This window comes from Callorhinchus milii, unplaced genomic scaffold (genome assembly GCF_018977255.1).
Source record: "Callorhinchus milii isolate IMCB2004 unplaced genomic scaffold, IMCB_Cmil_1.0 Scaffold21, whole genome shotgun sequence".
NCBI lineage: Eukaryota > Metazoa > Chordata > Chondrichthyes > Chimaeriformes > Callorhinchidae > Callorhinchus > Callorhinchus milii.
The window spans coordinates 7,693,777-7,715,783 of NW_024704762.1; the positions used below are offsets into that span (position 1 = coordinate 7,693,777).

Consider the following 22,007-nt stretch of genomic DNA (forward strand, 5'->3'; position numbering starts at 1 on the left):
TCTGTGTGTGTCTGTGTGTGTGTCTGTCTATCTGTGTGTGTGTCTGTCTGTCTATCTGTGTGTGTGTCTGTCTATCTGTGTGTGTGTCTGTCTATCTGTGTGTGTGTCTGTCTATCTGTGTGTGTGTCTGTGTGTGTGTCTGTCTATCTGTGTGTGTGTGTGTCTGTGTGTGTGTCTGTCTATCTATGTGTGTGTGTGTCTGTCTATTTGTCTGTGTGTGTCTCTGTCTGTGTGTGTGTCTCTATCTGTCTGTGTGTCTCTGTCTGTGTGTGTTTGCAGTCAGTCAGTGCAGGGATCCTGGTGGCCTCCTCTCACACTCTCTCTCTTGATGTCCACCAGAGATCTGAGCAGAACACAGCCCTCAGTGAACCACAGATCCATTGGGAGTTGTGACTTATTTGACACACAAAACCAGCCTCACTTCACTCACTCTCTCACCACTCCCTTTCCCGTACTTCATCCATCTCCTCCTACTCTATTCCTGCTTCCTCTCCTTCTTCCTGCCTGGAAAGCACTGATTTCAGCCTGGAGCCCAGTTCTACACAACAACAACAAAATTACATGTAGAGCGCCTTTCACGTCGGGAGGACGTCCCATAGCGCTGGGTTCGGATTCACTTGCAACGAGAGAGGGAGGGAGGGCGAGAGGAGAGGAGGTGGGGTGAGGAAAGAGAAGTAAAGGGGAGGGTGGGTTCTGCGTCTGTGTTTTAAAAACAAAATGAAGTGGCAGCTCTTTATTCCAAAGTTCTACTTCCCTATCAGCGTCTTGGGGAAGTCCCCTCCCGACGTGAAAGGCTCTATATAAAATGTAATCTGTTGCTGTCGTTGTTGTTGCTGTATTTTTGCTTCCCCCACACACACGCACACGCAAACACACACAATCTCCAATGGCGATTTATCACTTGTGAGCTTTGACTGCGCCTTGAGACGTCTTGCCGACATGAGAGGCGCCTGTACGAGTGTAATTTGCTGACACGGATGGGGTATTTGAGCGATGGCAGGGTAATTTAATTAGAAACTGGTCATCCGCTTCGCGGCTGTTTGTGAGACGTCGCTGTCTGCAAAGTGGCCGAGGCGTAGCTTACAAAATACACAGTCACTACACTCGACAGTAAATCCCGTTAAGCCTTTTGAGACATCCTCCCGACATGAAAGGCCCCTTAGCGAATGCAAGGATTATCACAACATTTTATTCTGTCTCCAGGATGGACTCATTTTGCCTTCTGTCAATGACTGAAAATTCTCTCAATAAATTCATTTCAGGACCTCTGTAAATGATTCCATTCCATTAATACCTAATCCAGAGTATTGCTCATGTATATAAATTTGTCCTTTCCTCTGCGCATTGTAATTGAATGAATCTCAACACACGAGCAATTTTATGGCTCTAATTCTTAGCAAAACATATCCTAACTGCACACTTGCAATCCACTGACTGACCCAACTGGGAGATTGTGAAGGTTTATGCAGCAATAAGGAAGTAAATACAATGCAATACTATTCACATTTCTATAGAGCCTTCACACCCTGGGTGGAAAGCGCTTCACAGAATATACTGTAAAGTGGCCTAACTATGTATTCTGCGGGCGAAACCCAGCAGCCAGTTTGCACACAGCGATGTCTGACAAACAGCCATGGAGTGGGGGATTGCTTCTAGGGTCCTGGGAGAAACACCCTTTCCTTTTCAAATCATGCCATGAATAGTGCCAGATGTTAATCCATATGAACAGTGCCTGTTTAACAGTGCCTGGGACCTCAGTTTAACGTTAAGAATGGCACCTCCGACAATGCAATAGACCCCCAGCACTGCATTGGAGTGTCAGCCCAGATTGTGAATTCAAAGTTTCGAAGTGGAGCTTGAACCGACAACATTCTGACCCAAGTTCTCTCTTCTATCTCCCTCCTCAACGTTTCCTGTGTTTCCTTTGTGAGAGGAGAGGTTTGATCTAAAAGCAAACTGTTCCATTTCCTTCTGACGTAACAAGTAAAAAAAGGTACCAGTATCTGGGATCTGGTCCAGTCGTCAACTGCTGTGTGTTTTCTGTAGATTATTTGGGGCCCAGAGGGTAATTTACAATTTCAAAGAAACACTCTTTGTTTTATTTTATGAGTCATTTTCTCTCATCTTTTTCCAGCTGTAGGGAGACTAACATGGATCATTGGTAAAGCTGCTTCTGAGAAGCTCTGCTTTTTCTCTCTCTTTCTCTTGCTCTTTCGCTGTTCAAGACTTGAATACAACTCCCTCATCCAAGATGATTTTCTCTGCTTTTACCTTCGACGGGCAGAGTAGCAGAGAGTACAGGACAAAGCTTCACATTCGGTAGGCAATCGATTTCTCACCTCTAGTCTCCCTCCCTCCTATTCTAATCTTTCTTGCCTTCTCCAGCCCTTGCTTCTTCCTCTGGGGGTTCTTCACTTGTGGAAGCCCTTAGAGTAGTGGTTAGCGCTCTCGCCTCGCAAACGAGTGGACCCGGGTTCGATTCCCTGGCAGAGCAAAACCTTAAGCAAGTTTCCTTACGCCACACGCCTGTTTACCTAGCAATAAGTAGGAACCTGTTGTTATTTGACTGGCGGATCACTTTCTGGGTGTAATAATCCAATAAAAATCCACACCTGTTTGTGGGACATTGCTATGCGTAATTGGCTGCCGCATTTTGCCCACAAAATACACAGCCAATTCGCTTTACAGTATATCCTGCGAAACATTTTGAGAGCCAATTGCGCACCGCAGTATCCCACAAACAGTCGTGGATTGATCCGCCAATCGACTAACAGCTTAATGCACCTACTTACTGCAAGCAGTTGTTGTTGTTTAGCTCAGTCATCCATTCCTTCTGGCCTCACTGTGTGGTACAGAGTTGGAGCTTGCAGACTGTACGCTCACAGGTTCAGTTCCTGGTGTGGCTAAGACGATACAAAACTTTGGCTTTTAATATATAATATACGACTGTTTGTGGGACATTGCTGTGCGCAATTGGCTGCCGCGTTCGCCCACAAATATACAGTCAATTCACTTTACAGTATATTCTGTGAAGCGCTTTGGGACGTCCTCCCGACGTGAAAAGCGCTATATCAAATGCAAGGATTATTATTATTATTATTATTATTATATGTGATTGCAATCTACAGCCTTTCCCATTCTCAGATTCCCATCTTTCTATCTCATTCATGTGGTTATGTATATACTGGTATGCTGTTGCCTGTTTTCTTGATATACAGTAAAACTCTCATAAGTCTGATCTGTATAAATATAATTTATACATAAATAAATATGTATATATCTCTATAAATCGTATAATACAATACATAATATAATATATAGAACATAAATAAGAACATAAGAATTAGGAGCAGGAGTAGGCCATTCGGCCCCTCGAGCCCTGCCCCACCATTCGATAAGATCATGCCTGATCTTCAGACATAACTCTAATTACCTGCCCTATCCCCATATCCCCTAATCCCTCTGTTTTTTAAAAATCTATCAGTCTCAGCCTTGAGGATGTTCAAGGTCTGAGCAGCTACAGCCTTCTGGGGAGTGAATTCCATAAATTCACTACCCTCTGAGTGAAGAAATGTTTCCTCAACTCTGTTCTAAAAGGCTGACCCTTAATTTTAAGATTGTGACCCCTGATTCTCCTTCCAGGGGAAACAGACCCTCAGTGTCTACTTTACCAGCCCTTTAAGAATCTTATATGTTTCAATAAGATCTCCCCTAATTGTTCTGTACTCTAGAGAATATAGCCCTATAATACAACATAATATAATATAATACAAATATACAATCAATTCACTTTACAGTATATTCTGTGGAGCGCTTTGAGACGTCTAGAAGAGGTGAAAAGCGCTATATCTAATGCAAGATTTATTATTATTATTGTTATTATAATCGCCCAAGTCCCATTCAAGGCTTTATATTCTATATAATTTGATCAAATCCCTACTTAGCATATGTCATATTAAATGTACGGTCCTAACTAATATGACTTATGTGAGGTTTACTGTGGTGAGAATATTATGTTAGTATATAACTACTGGGTATTAGCTGCTGTTAATTACTCTAGTCTCAGAACTGAGCCCTCACTTTCGGTGGGTGTGACCGCTGAGGTTTCTCTCCCACCTAGAAATTGATTTGATTGCGTTTAAAAACAGGATGTCGCCGCAGAAATGATGTTTTCAACGGCACGCTGTTTGGTTTGTGCAAATGCACACTTCCTTATTTTTACACGGTGTCCAAATCAGATTTCCACCATCCACATCTAGGCAGTCACTTCCCATCATGCAGCCTCTGTGTACAGAAGATAAGATTTAAAGCATCATACATTAAGCGTTTCGGTTTTGTGGGCCAGAAGACATCTGTGTGCTTCAACTGTGAAGTGAAAGCTTGCACACCCTTGCAAACTGCTGTGCTCTTTAGTGTTTAATTGACTACACTTGAGCAGGAGGTAAGCAGAGTCTCCTTAGGCTGTGAAGTGTCTGGGAAAGGAATTACTACGAATTGAGTGAATCCTTTGCATCATCAGAATCTTAGGGAATAGAAAGCTGTGGGAGAGAGTAAGGTGTGAGGAGACTCTTGTGTAGTAGACTTGGACTTGTTAGGTCAATTGCCCTGTTTCCATGCTGTACAAGTTCCTTAACTTAGTTCCTGAATAATGACAGTTACAGGAGAAGTGTATTGGATTAATGGCTGTGTTTCTCTGGTGAGTTTATCTAATTTTGAATTGTATTACTCTTTGCTCAGTTTGTTGCTGAACTCAATGCAATGTAGGAAAGAGGCAGTTAAGGAGTGACCTAATAAGATATCTTTAAAATGATGAAGCATTTTGATAGGGTAGAAATAGGGAAGATGTTTCCACTTGTGCGGGAGACCAAAACCAAGGGACGTCAATATAAAATAGTCAGTAATTAACAACCACAACAACAAGATTACATTTGTATAGTGCCTTTCACATCGGGAGGACATGAAGGGAGGAAATATGAAGGGAGGATGTGAAAAATGTAATATATCAAATAGGGAAGTTAGAAGAAATTTCCTCACACAGAGAGTAGTGGGAATGTTGAACATGCCACCACAAGGATTGTTGAGGCAAATAGCATAGATGTATTTAAGGGGAAGCTAGAGAGGTACATGAGGGAGAAAGGAATAGAAGGTTATGCTTGAAGGCTTAATGAGGAAAGGCAGGAGGAGGCTCATGTGGAGCACAAACACCGGCATAGACCAGTTGGGCCGAACGGCCTGTTTGTGTGCTGCATATTCTAATGTAATGTATTCTAAGGCAAATTTGGCCCCAAGAACACGCAATACCTCATCTGGGGACTGTCCCCACAAATGGGGGATAAATGGTCACCCTACTTAAAAGGCCATCGATTTTATGAAAATGTAACTTGTAGGCTACAGGATAAACTAGCCCCAATCTTGATCATTAAGAGTTCCTCCAAGTGAAAATGATGAGACCAGGTTAGTTAAACAGAGTGCTATAACTAATAATACTACTAATAATAATACTCCTTGAATTTGATATACTGCTTGTCACATCTTCTAGACGTCTCAAAGGGCTTCACAGAATATACCGTAAAGTGAATTGACAGCGTATTTGTGGGCGAAACACGGCAGCCAATTGCGCACAGCAGTGTCCCACAAACAGTCGCGGATTGAGTGACCAAATTCATAGAATCATAGAATTATACAGCTCAGAAGGAGGCCATTCGGCCCACCGTGTCTGTGCTGGCTCTTTAAAAAGAGCTATACAAATCAATCCCATTCCCCGCACTCTCCCCATAGCCCTGCAAACTCGTCCTCCCCAAATAATTATCTACTTCTTTCCTAAAAGTTGTTATCCAATTGGTGTCCACCAGCCTTTCAAGCAATGCATTCCAGATCCCAACAACTCGCTGTGTGAAAGCATTTTCTCCTCACCTTCCCTCTGTTTCTTTTAACAACTGTTTTAAATCGGTTTCCTCGGGTTACCGACCCACCCGCCAGTGGAAATAATTTCTCCTTGTTCACCCTATCGAATCCCTTCATAATTTTGAAAACTTCTATTAAGTCTCCTCTTAGCCATCTCTGCTCCAAGGAGAATAATCCTAGCTTTGCTCGCCTCTCCTGATAAATGAAGTCCCTCATTCCTGGTAAATCTCATTTGCACCCTCTCCAATGCCTTGACATCCTTCCTAAAGTGTGGTGCCCAGAACTGAGCAGTCTCCAGCTGAGGCCTAACCAGTGTTTCCTAAAAGGTTCATAGTAACTTCCTGATTTTTGTATTCTCCGCTCCTATTTATAAAGCCTAGTATCCCTTATGCTTTTTTTAACAGCTTTATCTACCTGTCTCTCCACCTTCAAAGATTTACTTATATGAGCCCCCAGGTCTCTCTGTTCCTTCGCCCCCTTTAAGATTCTGCCGTCAGCTTATATATTGCCTCTCCTCATTCTTCCTCCCAAAATACATCACTTTGTATTTCTCCACATTAAACTTCATCTGCCACGTGTCTGCCCTTTTTACCAGTCAGACTATATCGATTTGCAATCTGCTACTATCCTCCTCATTGTTTGCTATTTTTCCTGGTTTAGTAACATCTGCAAACTTGGAAGTTGTACTCCCTATACCAAAGTCCAGGTCATTTATATAGATCATAAACAGAGGTGATCCCAATACTGACCCCTGGGGGACACCACTGCACTTCCCTCCAGTCAGAAAAACAACTGTTCACCACCACTCTCTGCTTTTTGTCTCCCAGCCATTTTTGTCTCCTGTATCCATGCTGCCACTTTCGCTTTAATACCGTGGGCTTCTATTTTGCTTATAAGTCTATTATGTGGCACTTTATCAAACCCTTTTGAAAATCCATATAAACTACATCAACTGCACTGCCTTCATTCACCCTTTCCGTTACTTCATCAAAAATCTCTTATCAGGTTTGTTAGACATGATTTGCCTTTAACAAATCCATGTTGGCTGTCCTTTATTAACCCATATTTTTCTAAGTGACAATTAATTTTGTCCCGGATTATAGTCTCTAGAAGTTTCCCCGCTACTGGGGTTAGGCTGACTGGCCTGTAGCTCCCGGGTTTATCCTTCTGCCCCTTTTTATACAGTGGAGGAACATTTGCAACCCTCCAGTCCTCTGGCACCACCCCGGTGTCCAAGGAGGATTGAAAGATTGTGACCAGAGCCTCTGCTATTTCCACCCTTGCTTCCCTCAGTAACCTAGGATGCATCCCGTCCGGACCGGGTGACTTTACCTTGAGCACCGACAACCTTTTTAGTACCTCCTCTCGGTTTATTATTATCTTATTCAATTTCTCTCCCCTCTCCTCCCATACTGTGGCATTGGCTGCATTCTCTTCTTTTGTGAAGACAGATGCAAAGTATTCATTCAGTACATCAGCCATGGCCTCTGCCTCCACAAGAAGATTTCCTCTTTGGTCCCTAATTGGATCCACCCTACCTTTGACTAACCTTTTATTCTTTATATGCTTATAAAGTACCTCAAGGCTCCCTTTCGTGTTACCCGCTAATCTTTTCTCATACAATCTCTTTGCCCCTGTTATTTCCTTCTCAGTTTTCCTCTGTGCTTTCTATATTCTATTTGATAATCATCTGTATTTTGGACCTCACATTTATCATAAGCCTCTTTTTTCTGTTTTATTTTAATCTCTATTTCCTTATTCGTTCAGGGAAGTGGATTTTTTTTTGAGTGATTGTTACTCCCCGGAAAAGCGATCTGCTATCGACCAACAACTGGGATGCAAGTGACTGTTAGGTAAACAGGCACCTGTGGAGTAAGGAAAGTTGCCTAAAGTTTTGCCCCGCCCGAGAATTGCCTAACATCACGCCCCCCTCTCCCCGGCTCGGTGTCATACTCCGCCACTATCAAGGGCTCTGGGATACTACTATGTTTGAGGAGCGCTTTATAAATGCAAGTTGTTGTTGGTGGTGCAAAATTGGCTAATGAGAGGAGTTGCTTACACTGATAGTTTCAACCCAATAAGTCAGAGTGATGCGAGGCTGACAGGCAGTTTACCAGACAGTGTTTAAAATGCATCACTGCAGCATAGTATTAGCTGGTTAAACTCCAGCAGTTCCGTACCCTTCCCCCACCAACCCCCTAACGTATACTCTGGGGTCCCCAAAGCCTTGGCTCTTGCCAACCTGCGACTAATATTTTCCGGGATTAGGTAAGCGGTTTGCTGTAGAGTTGTACTGACGGCAATACAGTGTGTGTTTCAAGCTCCGGTTTTACTTGTAGCATCAGGAATTGCGGTACGTTCAATTTTTTTTTATATATGTCTCCCTAGTATTTGGGTAATTTGATAGTTTACAAAACATGGATATCCTCCCTTTGGGCTTTAGCTTGCAGGGTTAACAGGAGCTGAATGGGAAGATTCCCTGCTTCGCCTATTCTTTTACGTGGACTTCTACAGATTTGTTCAGATTGTACAGAATGGAAATAGGGCAGGTAGCCCAACTAGTCCAGGTCTGTGTTCATACTCCACAAGATTCTCAACACTCCTTACACCCTCCCACATCGCTTTCTATTGCCAAAGGTTTCCGATAAGCCAGGCTGTCTGTCTGTCTTTGAAGGTGACCAAATTATTATTATTACATGGACTGGCACGTTACACAGAGGAGTAGAAATTGTGTTTTGACAGGGAAAGAAAGAACACGAGCTTGTATTGTAATAGCATAAATAATTATATATGAATAATTATAGCTGACTGAAAGAGTTTCGCGATAATTACAGTCAGGGTACAGTGACTGAATTGGAGATCAAAGTGGCATCCATTGTGCTCACAGCCATGAAGAATGGCCAATTGACGCGGGGAGAGAAACTCCATTCAGCATTTAAGCATCTATCTGAAGAACAGGTAGACGGGACCTGGGTTTAATTTTTCCTCTGGAGGACGTTACCTTAGAAGGTTGCAAAGTTCCCCCAGCATTGCACTGGAGTGTCAGCCTAGGCTCTGTGAAGTAGTCCGAACACAGGGCTTGAACCTTCTACTGCAAACCTCACCGGATGCCGTCACAACGTCAACTCACTTTGGGGAACGAAAGGATGGTGGGTGGGCTGGCATGTGGGCTAGAAGGCATCAGCAGGCTTTGCATTGTGACCACATGATATGAAAGCAGCAGGTGTGAAACTGGAAATGTTATTGCTGAAATACTGCGGAGGGTGGGGTGTGTGTTTGTGTGAGGGTTGTGGGTAGTGTTCTCTTCAGTCTCTGTGTTAATACCAAAACGTCAGCTGTTGTTTTGTCATGGTTCCTTGGCGACAGCAGGTTCTCTGTGTTCAGACATGCAAAACTTTCCAAGTCAAATTCTCCTCTGTCCAAGTTGACCCTGAATGCCGATAAGGGGTGGAAAAATACAGTGTTTCGTTGCAGGTTTTCAATGGGACAATTATGAGGTTGAATCTTTTAGGTAAAACTGTATAACGATCCACTCGGGTGTGAAATGGGGGGAAGCAGGGAGATCGAAAGCACGGTTGAAGAGGAGGGTTTTGAGGTGGGTCTTGAAGGTGGCGAGGGAAGGGGTGAGATGGAGGGACTGCGAAATGGAGTTTCAGAGGGTGGGTTCAGAGTGGCAGAAGGCCCGCCCGCCTCTTCACCCTCTATATGCTCCCCATCGGTGACATCATCCGCAGACATGGAGTTAACGTCCACATGTATGCGGATGACACCCAACTCTACCTTTCCTCCTCTACTCTCAACTCCACGACCACCGATGTCCTGACAGCTGCCTGTCCGACATCGAGTCCTGGACGAGAGACAACTTTCTTCAGCTCAACGTGCGAAAAACCGAGGCCCTCCTGATTGGCTCACGTCAACGCCTCCGCACCTCAGGCGCTGACACCATCAGCATCCAAGGCTGCACTCTCCACCTCTCAAAGCCAGTCAGGAACCTCGGGTTTTGTTCGACCCTGAGCTGTCCTTTCTCCCTCACATCCGCACCACAACTGGCACCGCCTTCCATCACCTTCGGAACATCGCCAGACTACGGCATTACCTCACCCCTCACGCTGCTGAAACCCTGGTCCACGCCTTTGTCACCTCAAGGCTGGACTATGGGAACTCTCTCCTCGCCGGCCTTCCCGCCACCTCCCTCCACACTGCAGGTCATTCAGAACTCTGCAGCTCGTGTACTGTCCCGCACCAGACACCGCGACCACATCACTCCCACCCTCGCTCGCCTCCACTGGCTCCCCATCCCCCAGAGGATTGATTTCAAGATCCTCATCCTCACCTACAAGGCCATTCACGGCCTTGCTCCCTCCTACCTCTCCAACCTACTATCCCCCTACCTACCTGCCCGTACCCTCCGTTCCTCTGGCTCCGGTCTGCTCCACGTCCCCCGCCCCAACCGCCCTACCATCGGTGGTCGGGCCTTCAGCCTCTCAGCCCCCAGGCTCTGGAACTCCATCCCCCAGTGCCTTCGCCGCTTCCTCCCTTTCCTCCTTCAAGGCCGGTCTCAAAACCTTTCTCTTTGACCGTGCCTTCAGCTCCCCTCTCGACTCTCTTCCCCCTCCTCGCTCCCTCCCTTCCCTCCCCTCACCCTGACCATTTCCCCCCTGCTCGGGTCATGACCCAACTGTGCAGCGCCTTGGGACGTCCTCCTGACGTGAAAGGCGCTTTATAAATGGAATCTTGTTGTTGTTGTTGTTGTAGTGGGGCAAGCAAGGTGGGGGACGTGAAGCAGGCCGGAGCCCGCTGAGCGGAGGGAGCGAGCAGGGTGGTAGGGTGTTAGGTGGTCGGAGAAGTAGGGACGAGCAAGACTGTGGAGGGCTTTGAAGGTGAGGACCAGGATCTTGAACTGTATTCTCTGTGTGATGGGAAGCCAGTGGAGTCGGGCAAGGATGGGGGTGATAGGGTCGCGGAGCCTGGTGCGGGAGAGGACACAGACTGCAGAGTTCTGGATGATCTGCAGCCTATGGAGGGAGGATTTGGGAAGGCTGACAAGCAGGGAGTTTGCATAGTCGAGCCTCAGTGCAATGAAAGCGTGTATGAGGGTTTCAGCAGCCTGTGGTGTGAGACAATGTCGGAGTCGGGCGACGTTGCAGAGGTGGGGAAAGACAGATCGGGTCATGGCGCAGATGTGGGGTAGAAAGGATAGTTAAGGGTCAAACAAGACCCCAAGGTTCCAGACTGGCTTAGCAAGGTGGTGGGTTTCATACGGGTTATGGTGGTGGTGAGAGCGGAGGGGAAGATAGGTTCAAAGGTGTGGAGGGAGGGGTGGGTAGGGGCTGGGGTTGGAGGGGGAGATGGGGAGGGGGTAGCAGTTGCATTGGCAGAGGCAGCTGAGCAGATTCCCTTGACTTTGGATTCGAGTAAGTCCAGCTTCGCCTCGCAGTTGGCATTTGAGGTGAGGATGGGTGAGGCGTGAGAGAGTGGCCGGAGGAGTCGGTTTGTGATGGAGAAGAGGAGCCTGGGGTTGTCCTTGGAGTAGAACAATGATTTAGGGGAGGCGAGGGCAGAGTGGTAGGATTTGACACGTGCCTGGGCTTTAAGGGAGCGGAGGTGGCTGGTGTACCAGGGTGATTTGCGTGAGTAGGAGACAGTTCAGGAAGAGAGGGGAGCGAGGGAATTGAGAGTGGAGGAGGGAGCTGTGGAGAAGTTTGACTGAGGAGGATAGATCATTGCAGGAGGACGCCCAGAGGGGAAGGAGTTCAGATAACTCCGAGGCAGGCGAGAGAGAGAGGGGGAGCAGTAGATAAGGAGAAGTTTGAGGGAAAGATTGGAGCGGTGATAGAGGAGGGGAAAGTTCCAGAGGAGCAAAGGGATCGTCTGAGCCGGGAGGGACGAGTTGTGAAATTAGCAGGCGATGCGGTGACTTAATGTTAAGAGCACAAGTGTTTCTTGAGCCCTGTCCTGCTGCTGGTTCCATCCTTAAAATAAAGCATTGACCATCATCTATTGCACTTATTCAAGGACCCTTGTTTTTGTAAATTGAAAATGACGCAACTGGTTTGGGTTTGTAGAGTCCTGACTAGAAACTCAGATTGAAATGAGCAGCCAGGACATTGTGTTGACTGCGATACACTATGTACAGACCCACAGGCACACAGTCACTGAAGAGATAGAGGGGGATCTTATCCAGACCATTAAACCTTTTTTTGGGGGGGAGGGGCGCGGGTCAGCGAGAGAACGAGAGAGAGAGAGAGTGGGTAATGTTAGGAATTGGGGAAAGAGAAAATAAGCAGAGAGTAAAGAGAGGGGAGAGGCGCAGAAGGAGAGAAGAAAGAAGGGAGGAAGACAAAAGGGAAGGATTGTTAGAAAATGTAATTGATTATTTCTCGTACAAAGGCTTGGGCAAACTGAGCTAACTGGAATCTAAGTAGGTAAAACAACATAGTTTGTCAGTGAGAGCATCGTATCTGTTGATTGATGAGTCATGAGCTGGATTGCGCTAGAGTCGCCCTGGAATACTGTGGACCCGCCTGCCTCAGGAACCAGACTGGAGACCGCTGCAGAGGGTGGGATCGATTCCGACACATCACCTCGGAGCCAGGAGACCCTCTTGCCTCACTCCTCTCCATGCCTCGCTGGGAGAAAGTGAGTGAGAGAGAGGGAGAGAGAGAGAGACAGAGACAGAAATGGAGGGTGGCAGAGTGGTAGTCATGTGCAGTGTCTATCACAACACCGTGTAGCTTCTGCTGTTTGCCTCCACTCCATCAGGGCAACACACCTCTACCCGGTACACTGTGTGATCACATCAATTTAAGGAGAGGAGGTGGGGGGTAGTGCTTACGGTCACCTCACCCCTCCCCCTGGCTCGGGGTCAGACTCCGCCACTGTCAAGCGCTCCGGGATGCGATCCCCCCCCATGTTACTTAACCACGAGTTCTAGTCACTCAATCCTGAATCCTGACCTGCGTCACGTCCTCACCTTGTAGGACCTGAGGATGAATCCCATTTTTTCTCTGTTGCTCTCGGTCTATCTCAGGGGTTTTTCTCCCGGGGGAAAGAAACAAACAACAACAACTTGCGTTTGTATAGCACCTGTCACGTCGGCAGGAAGTCTGGCTTAGCAAGGTGGTGGGTTTCATACGGGTTATGGTGGTGGTGAGAGCGGAGGGGAAGATAGGTTCAAAGGTGTGAAGGGAGGGGTGGGTAGGGGCTGGGAGGGGGAGATGGGGAAGGGGTAACAGTTGCAGTGCCAGAGGCAGCTGAGCAGATTCCCTTGACTTTGGATTCGAGGAAGTCTAGTATCGTCTCGCAGTTGTCATTTGAGGTGAGGCGTGAGAGGGTGGGTGGAGGAGTCGGTTCGTGGTGGTGAAGAGGAGCCTGGGGTTGTCCTTAGCCTCCAAGATTGTCTAGGAGTAGAACGACGATTTAGTGGAGGTGAGAGCGGAGTGGTAGGATTTGACATGGTCCAGCCAAATCTGCCGGTGGACAGTTAGATTTGATTTAAACCAGGTGCGCTTATCGGAACGCGCCTGGGCTTTAAGGAAGCGGAAAGAAGACCGAGGTCCACCCACAACAAAACCAACAACAACAAATTGCATTTGTATAGCGGCTTTCACGTCAGAAGGACATCCCAGGCTGGAGCGTCAGCGATTTGGACCTGAATTGGGGTTTGTGATCAGGAGGGAATAGGAGGCTCAGGCGAAGAGGAGGATCTTGAAGGAGGCAATTTTTTTTAAAAGTCGAATTCGCCATCTTCAAATCCCACTAAAAACCTGCCTCTTCGACTGCATCCGGTCGTCTTCCCGATTCTCCCTCTTCTTGTCGTCTGACCCGACCACTGCCCAGCGCTCCGAAACGTTATCCCACGCGAACGGGGAGATGTACGAATGCAAGTTGTCGTCGATGTTGACAATCCGCTCCCACAGGCTGGAATTCTGAGCCTCACTGGCGAGAGAACAAAAAAACAACAACACGTTTAACAAATGTGCAAGTATCCTTATGGCTTAAAAATTATTTTGAGCTTCCTGCTCCTGAACAGAAAGGGTTAACGCAACAGCTACCTCTGCTGCTTTCTGCAGATTTGCCTCACAGGTATGCTGGTTGCGAGTTAAAGTGGAGGCTACGAGATCCGACAGATTACAATCCTTGTGGCTAGCGATTGTTTTCAGCCGCTTTCAATCAGCTAGAGTTTAAGGTTTATCGTGCCGGTGCCAGCAAATTGACTGTTTCTGTCGACAAGCCAACTGCGGAGTGGAGCGCTCGTTGCGTCCCATTATCCAGTTCTCAGAGAGAGCTTTCCAGTTTTCTGATACTGAAAGGTAATCGCATAATTACCTACACTTGGCACCGGGTATGTTCTCTTTCCTTAATCGACCTTGGCCGCAAATTTCTAATTTTTCTAAACGACTTGTTGCAGGCAACCGGAGTCCGGCAATGATAATGTAATAATAATCAGAATCTGTGTATTAAGAGTCCTTCCCATTATCATTTTATGTTTCTGCTCTGGGTGTAGCTTGATTGCCATTTTGTAAAAACTTATTGGTGGTCTGTTTTCTTACTCCACTCAGTGTTGCTGTCTCCGTCGTTCATTCTTTTCTGATGTCTTTCGCTGACTCTCTCTCAGTCACCCTATCTCTATCTACCTGTTTGTCTGCTCGGTGAACAGACAGCAGAAAGAGAAGCTCTGGGATTCTATCCTCCCTGAGGGGCACTATATAAATGCAAGTTGCTGGTCTGACTTTCTCTGTGTGTATATATCTTATCTCTCTCTTGCCTTGTCTCTGTCTATACATCTCTCTCTCTCTCTTCTATCTGGATTTATCTGTTTCTGTGTGAAGTTTGGTAGAAAAAATATAAAAGCAGATTATTTTCTCGATGGGGAAAGGTTAGGTCGTGTCAGTATTCAGAGGGATTTAGGTGTCCTTGTACACCAATCACAGAAAGTTAGAATGCAGGTACAGCAAGCAATTAGAAAGGCTAATAGCATGTCAGCACTTATTGAAAAGGAGTTAGAGTACACGAGTAGCAAAGTTTTGCTGCAATTGTATAGAGCCTTGGTGAGATCGCACCTGGAATATTGTCATCCTCAAAGCTTACTCTCCCACCTAGCTTAGTATCATCTGCAAATTTAGATATTTTAAGTTCTATGTCCTTTTCTAGATTGATATAGATTGTAAATATTTGAGGCCCAAGCACTGATCCTTGTGGCACTCCACTCGTCACATCCCACCAATCTGAGAAGGACCCGTTTATCCCTACTCTCTGTTTTCTTCCCGTTAGCCACTCTTCGATCCATGCTAATACATTGCCTTTAGTTCCATGTGCCCTAATCTTGTGTAGCAGCCTTTTATGTGGCACCTTGTCGAATGCCTTCTGAAAATCTAAATATAGTACACCTACTGGTTTCCCCCCCTATCTAATCTGCTAGTTACATCCTCAAAAAACTCTAAAGGATTTGTTAAGCATGACTTCCCTTTTGTAAAGCCATGTTGACTCTGCCTAATCATATTATGGTCCTAAGTATCCCACTACAATGTCCCTAATTAAGGATTCTAGAATTTTCCCTACCACCGATGTCAGACTGACTGGTCTATAATTCGCCATCTTCTCTCTCCCACCCTTCCTAAATAGTGGTGTTACGTTTGCGACCTTCCAATCAATGGGAACCATTCCAGAATCCAAGATCAATTTTGCAAGATCAAAAACAAAGCATCTGCTATCTCTACAACCACCTCTTTTAAAACCTGAAGACGCAGGCCATCAGGTCCAGGGGATTTGTCATTTTTTAATCTCAACAGTTTCTCTAGTACTAATTCTTTACTGATGTTAATTTTCCTAAGTTGCTCACTAACATTGGCTTCTTGGTTCCCTCTACTTTTTGTAAGAAAGGATAAACTCGCTTTAGAGGGGGTGCAATGTAGGTTCACTAGGTTGGTTCCTGGGATGAGGTGGTTGATGTATGAGCAGAGGTTGAGTATTCCTGCTCCTAATGTTCTTATGTTCTTTCTCTGTTTCTATTATTTTTCGGTCCTATCTCTTTGGATTTGACACTTCGCACAGACAGCCTGGATCATCGGCAGACACCCTGCTGACCAAAAAAACAATTTGCAATTCTCTGTCCCCTTTTCAAATAACACAATTGTCTATGTGGCTTTGTGTATCAGAGAATTCCACAATCTCACAGCAATGTAAGCAAATGATCTCTTATCTCAATTGTACCAGGTTTAGCTTTAATTTAAGACTATAATGCTTTGCATTGTATTCTTCCGCTGGGGTCTAGCGTCCAGGGCTGCCATTAATCTAAAGATTATAAACCAGTTTTTNATTAACCTTTCACTAGAACTAATAACTACAAGTGGCACTTCACCGAAGATAATATCTCAGGGATTAATCTAGATAAATATTGCCAGGTGGCTTACAAACTGAGAAGATATTTTCTAGCATCTCATGCAGGAGTTAATAATAATAACCCTTAGCATAGCAGTGTCCCACAAACAGTCGTGGATTGAGTGACCAAATTATTATTATTTTTTCGAAGGGATTATTACACCTGGAAAAGCGATCTGCTAGTCAACTAGCAACTGGAAGCCTTAACAATAACAGCACCCCAGAGTGCTTGCCAACTCACAGAAAACGATGACTCATAATACAATAGTTCAGGGCTTTGCATTGTGACAATTATTAATTTTGTTTGCTCTTCCCCTGCCTCCTTCTCCCCACTCCCCCCTACACACCCTCCCCCTCCCCACTTTTCTCCTCATTGCCATTGATCCACATTAGTGTGGGGTTTTAATTAATGTGATTGAGAAACATGAATGACGGTTTTGGTAAAACGCAAACAGGATGTGGTCAAAAAAATGTCACTAAATAATATTGAAAATATTGAAACTGGTTAGAACACTTGCTTGGTAAGCGAGAGGACAAGGGTTTGATTCTTGGTAGGGTGAAACCTTAGGCAAGTTTCCTTACAACGCACGCCTCTGTTTACCTAGCAGTAAGTAGGAACCCGGTTGTTAGTCGATTGATGGATCATTTCTCCAGGGGTAATAATCCCTTTAAAAAAATAATAAATTGGTCACTCAATCCACGACTGTTTGTGGGACGTCACTGTGCACAATCAGCTGCCGCGTTTTGCCCACAAAATACACGGTCAATTCACTTTACAGTTTATTCTGTGAAGCACTTTGAGACGTCTCGAAGACGTGAGAAGGTGCTACATCAAATGAAAGGATTATTACTATATAGGATTATTATAAAACTAGCTTGGATGGTTTTGCAAAACCTGTTTGCTCACTTAAAACATTCTGCCACATTTCTCCTCCTCTAAACCATTTAACTGCGTTAAGAATAGAGTAAGCACGTTATTCCTGGATGAAAAGTATTCTGTGATGAGTTTGTGCATTGATGTGCATTGAGGATATTGCTGGAGTCTTAACCAGCTAAACACCCAAAGCTTACCATGGGGAGCAAGCACTGCCTCCAAACAAAAACTTCCAATACCTGAAAGGTTCATAACGAATGCCCCTTTTTAACAGATAATTTATCTTGCTAAACCACTCAATCAACACTCCAATGGATCACAGCAGATTGAGACACTTCATGCAATATAACAATTGCTTTGTGGGTGGGCGGTTAAATACCGGTCAGTTTATTTATTGATCTGAATTCGGAACATCTCCGGGGGAAAAAACGTAAGTGAAAGTGTTCTAGAAAGAAGTAGGTGAAAATATTCACCCCAGGACATGATCTGGAACAGTGGTGGGACAACTTTGGTTCTTGATTGTTCTTGATTGATAGCTACTGGAAACATTTATTTGACACACGCAGTCATCTAGAACACGGTGATGATTGACAGGCCATTTTATGACTCATCCGGGCTGACTACAGCAGATCTAGACACTAGAGAATCATTGTTGGATGTCTTACAAGCTGAGCAACAACAACAACTTGGATTTATATAGCGTCCTCCACGCCAGACAGCGTCTCAGAGCGCTTTACGATAACGGATTCCGGGACCGAGCCGGGGGAGGGGGAGGAAGATTACCAAAGCGGCTTTTTGGGAGAGATATTGGCGGAGACGGGCGATGTGTCAGAGGTGGTAGAAGGCAGTGCTGGTGAGAGACTGGATGTGGGGGAGGAAGGATAATTGGGGGTCGAAACTGCTGCCTAGGTGGCATACGGGTTCAGAGAGTTTTAGCGGGAGGTCGGGTAGGTGGAGGAGGTGAGAGCCGTGAGATTTTAGACATTGACGAGAGCCAAAGAGTATGGCTTCCGTCTTGTCAACGTTCAGCTGAAGGAAGTTTGCGCTCATCCAGCCCCTGAGATCTGACAGGCAGAACATCAGGGGACTGGGGGTCGCAAAGAGAGGTGGAAAAATAGAATTGGGTGTCATCTGCATACACGTGGAACTGTACTTTTCTGCAGTGAAGAACTATCACACATAACAACAAATCAGCACTATCTCTGCTCACAGAGAGAGGAGATACAGGCTAGCTCAGAAAATAACCTTTGAGAACAGGAAGGAGAAGAGGGAAGTTGAAAAGCACTTTCTTCCCCTCGCAAGCTGGTCCTTGAAATGTGGAAGAAAATTTAAAATACAGCACTTTGCACTCCTCCCTGGAGCTGATATACATCAGAGTGGGTAATATCATGCTTGTGACTTGCGTGAATGTTGGAGGCTATTTCCAAGTGTGGTTGGAAAAAATGTCACCAAAGAACTGTGGAAAATGCTGAAATGGTTTGGCATATTTTGCCTTAACCTAGAGGACATTGGTTTCAATTTCCGGGCAAGAACCTTAGGCAAGGTTCCTAACTCCACACGCCTCTGTTGACCTAGACGTAAGTAGGAACCCGGTTGTTAGTCGATTGGCAGATAGCTTTCCGGGGGTACTAATCACTTCAAAGCAAAAATGTGGTCACACGAACGATGACTGTCTGTGGGACACTGCTGTGCGCAATTGGCCTCCGGGTTTTGCCCCAAAAATATACAGTCAATTCACTTTACAGTATATTCTGTGAAGCGCTTTGACACGTCCTGAAGAAGTGATAAGGAGCTATATCAAATGCAAGGATTATTATTGTTAATAAGTAATAATAATGATAATAGTCCTTTCATTTGATACATTGCCTACAAGTAGGGAGGAGTAGGCATCCAATTTGCACACAGCAATTGGTCAAACAGTGACAAATTTTACTGGCAGATTCTAGGCTTGGACACCTCGGTAGAAACTCTCTTCTCTTTCCTAATAGTGCCATCCACTTGAATGGTTAGACAGAACCCCAAACCATATTAAGATTTCTTGGAGACCTGGGGACCAAGAACGTTTGGGGTTCCTCCACAACCTGGAGACAAATAACCCCACCCCTGTTGGTTGCATTAGACAAGTGATATAATAATAATCCTTGCATTTGATATAGCGCTTTTCATGTCTTCTAAATGTCTCAAAGCGCTTCACAGAATATACTGTAAAGTGAATTGACTATATATTTGTGGACGAAACGCGGCAGCCAATTAGTACAGCAGTGTTCCACAAACAGTTGTGGATTGAGTGACCAAATTATTATTATTATTATTTTTATTATTGTAAACTTTTGGGACTGACCCTCCTTGTAGCTTCCAAACTAACAGGAGACACTTGCTGAACAGGTTTTACAGGAGGTCAGAGGAGGTTGGACTAATCATGTTGCTTAACATAACACTTTGGGTTAAATTCCTGTCATTTAGTCTCATTCTCTGAATTTGGCACACCTCTTGAAGTAAGTAAGCATGTTATATAAGGAAAGAAAGGTAGAAAGAAAGGTAGAAAGAAAGGTAGAATGAGAGAGAAAAAGAAAGAAAGAAAGAAAGAAAGAAAGAAAGAAAGAAAGAAAGAAAGAAAGAAAGAAAGAAAGGTAGAAAGGTAGAAAGGTAGAAAGGTAGAAAGAAAGGTAGAAAGGTAGAAAGAAAGAAAGAAAGAAAGAAAGGTAGAAAGAAAAGTAGAATAAGAAAGAAAGGTAGAAAGAAAGAAAGGTAGAAAGAAAGAAAGAAAGAAAGAAAGGTAGAAAGAAAGAAAGAAAGGTAGAAAGGTAGAAAGAAAAGTAGTAAGAAAGAAAGAAAGAAAGAAAGAAAGAAAGAAAGAAAGAAAGAAAGAAAGAAAGAAAGAAAGAAAGAAAGAAAGAAAGAAAAAGTGTTTACTGTGGTCCTTTAATTCTCCTCAGGTGAAGAATGAAGAAATTGTACAAGACACTCTTTGAAATGATTCTGCTCATGATGGTCGGGTCTTTTGGTATACTCTTTCTACTGTGCAGTCCAAAGGAATCAGCCACACACAGCCACGTTCAAAAGGCTGCCCTCAGGCGTGTACTCCTCCCAAAGTCTACCGTGACCAAAGCCAAGATAACAAAAACGGGATCCGTCTGCAAAGTAAATGCCTCCGTTCTCCAGCTTCCCGGCTTCTCTGAGCAGCTAGCCCACATCCAGGACTATCTGAAATACAGGCATTGCCGGGCATTTGAACTGCTCCGCAACCTTCCTGACAAATGTAGGGAGGAAGTCTTCTTGTTGCTGGTGGTAAAATCCAACCTGTTCAACTATAATCAGAGGGAGATGGTGAGGAAGACGTGGGGCAAGGAGCGGGAGATACAAGGGGTAAGAATCCGAAGGATCTTCATCGTGGCCCAGACCCCAAACCTGCAGGAACGGGGTAAAGCGAACCAACTGTTGGAAATAGAAAACAAGGAGCACCAGGACATCCTGCAGTGGGATTTCCTGGACTCCTTCTTCAATCTAACCCTCAAACAGTATCTGTTCCTCCAATGGATGGATGATTACTGCCCATCCGCCCAGTTTATCTTCAACGGTGATGATGACGTCTTTGCTAACACTGACAACATGGTGGAGTTCCTGTTGTCCTCTGGGTCGGGCCAGAAGCATCTGTATGTGGGATACCTCATTTATGGCGGCGGGCCTATACGTGAGAAATGGAGCAAGTATTTCATCCCCGAGATAGTGACCACCTCAAAATCCTACCCATCTTATGTTGCGGGAGGGGGCATACTCATGTCGTACTTCACCTCCAAAGCCATCTACAAAGCTTCCCAGACTCTGGAGCTGTATCCCATCGATGACGTGTTCTTTGGGATGTGCCTGGAAAAGGCTGGACTGAGCCCGAAGTCGCACATGGGCTTCAGGACGGCTGGTGTCAGAGATCCATCTTCGAATCGCATATCCTTTGATCCCTGCTTTTACCGCGAGCTCCTGCTCGTCCACCGCTTCTGCCCTTACGAGTTGTTGCTCATGTGGAAAGCAGTTCATGACCCCAACCTGAAGTGTAGCCTATCGCAGGACACCCCAACGTAGCGGACCTGCTGCCATCTCAACAAGTCGGTTCCACCTCCTAAACACAGAGAAACCAACCTTAACGGCCGTGGACCTGAGGCTTCAAAGGAACGTTGGTGCCTCTCGAGATTGGTTGGAGTTTTTCTACCAGTGATTGACTGGGAGTTGTGAGTTTTGCACTGGGATAGTTGCGAATTCCTCGCCTCCACAATGTACTGACTTGATTTGTCACATTGCCATTTAATTGTCAGTCTCGTTGAGACTCTATCTCTGAGGTTTACTCTGTGAATGGTCTTACATCTGTACAGTAGTGAGACTTTGGGAGGGGGTGGGCTGTCGTGGCTGGGGTGTGTGGGAGGGGATTGGGGGGAGATACGGTGGGGAGAGAGATACAGGGGATGTTGGTATATTAATTCTAGACACCATTCTCCTGCGAATGATACAACTTGGGGAACATGAGAGCAAATATTGCTTATTGCCCTGCTTTTTAAAAAAATATACAGTATATCATGAAAACTTAAAGCCACTTGATTATTTTTCATAAAGAAGGGGGAGGTGGGCATTATCCCAGTGCACACTCAGCAATGGCTAGACAGCTTCTAGTGGAAATTTCCTTCAGTCTGGAATGAAGAGAGAGCCATCAACATCCAGTCGAACTAGAAGTACCTGAACTGCTGTGGTTTTAATACATGGTCGCCACTAGATAATCATAATAATAATAATCCTTGCATTTGATATACCACTTTTCATGTCTGTGGATGGCTCTGAAAAGCACAGCATACCTCTACTCTGC

The 22,007-nt window shown here is 45.3% G+C and overlaps 1 protein-coding gene across 6 annotated transcripts; it reads left to right on the forward strand.

The window, feature by feature from the left end:
* Positions 1–2,062: 2,062 nt before the first annotated feature.
* Positions 2,063–21,736, forward strand: LOC121850542 (N-acetyllactosaminide beta-1,3-N-acetylglucosaminyltransferase 3-like). 6 transcript variants are annotated; one of them, XM_042342797.1, is made up of 2 exons: positions 2,063–2,319; positions 20,095–21,736. In XM_042342797.1, exon 2 carries the CDS (start codon positions 20,102–20,104, stop codon positions 21,233–21,235), a length of 1,134 nt encoding a protein of 377 aa, XP_042198731.1. In that variant the 5' UTR covers positions 2,063–2,319; positions 20,095–20,101; the 3' UTR covers positions 21,236–21,736. The 6 variants fall into 6 exon arrangements, with proteins under 6 accessions (XP_042198731.1, XP_042198733.1, XP_042198732.1 ...); XM_042342799.1 differs by lacking the exon at positions 2,063–2,319 and adding an exon at positions 4,264–4,441; XM_042342798.1 differs by lacking the exon at positions 2,063–2,319 and adding an exon at positions 13,953–14,248.
* Positions 21,737–22,007: the final 271 nt, after the last annotated feature.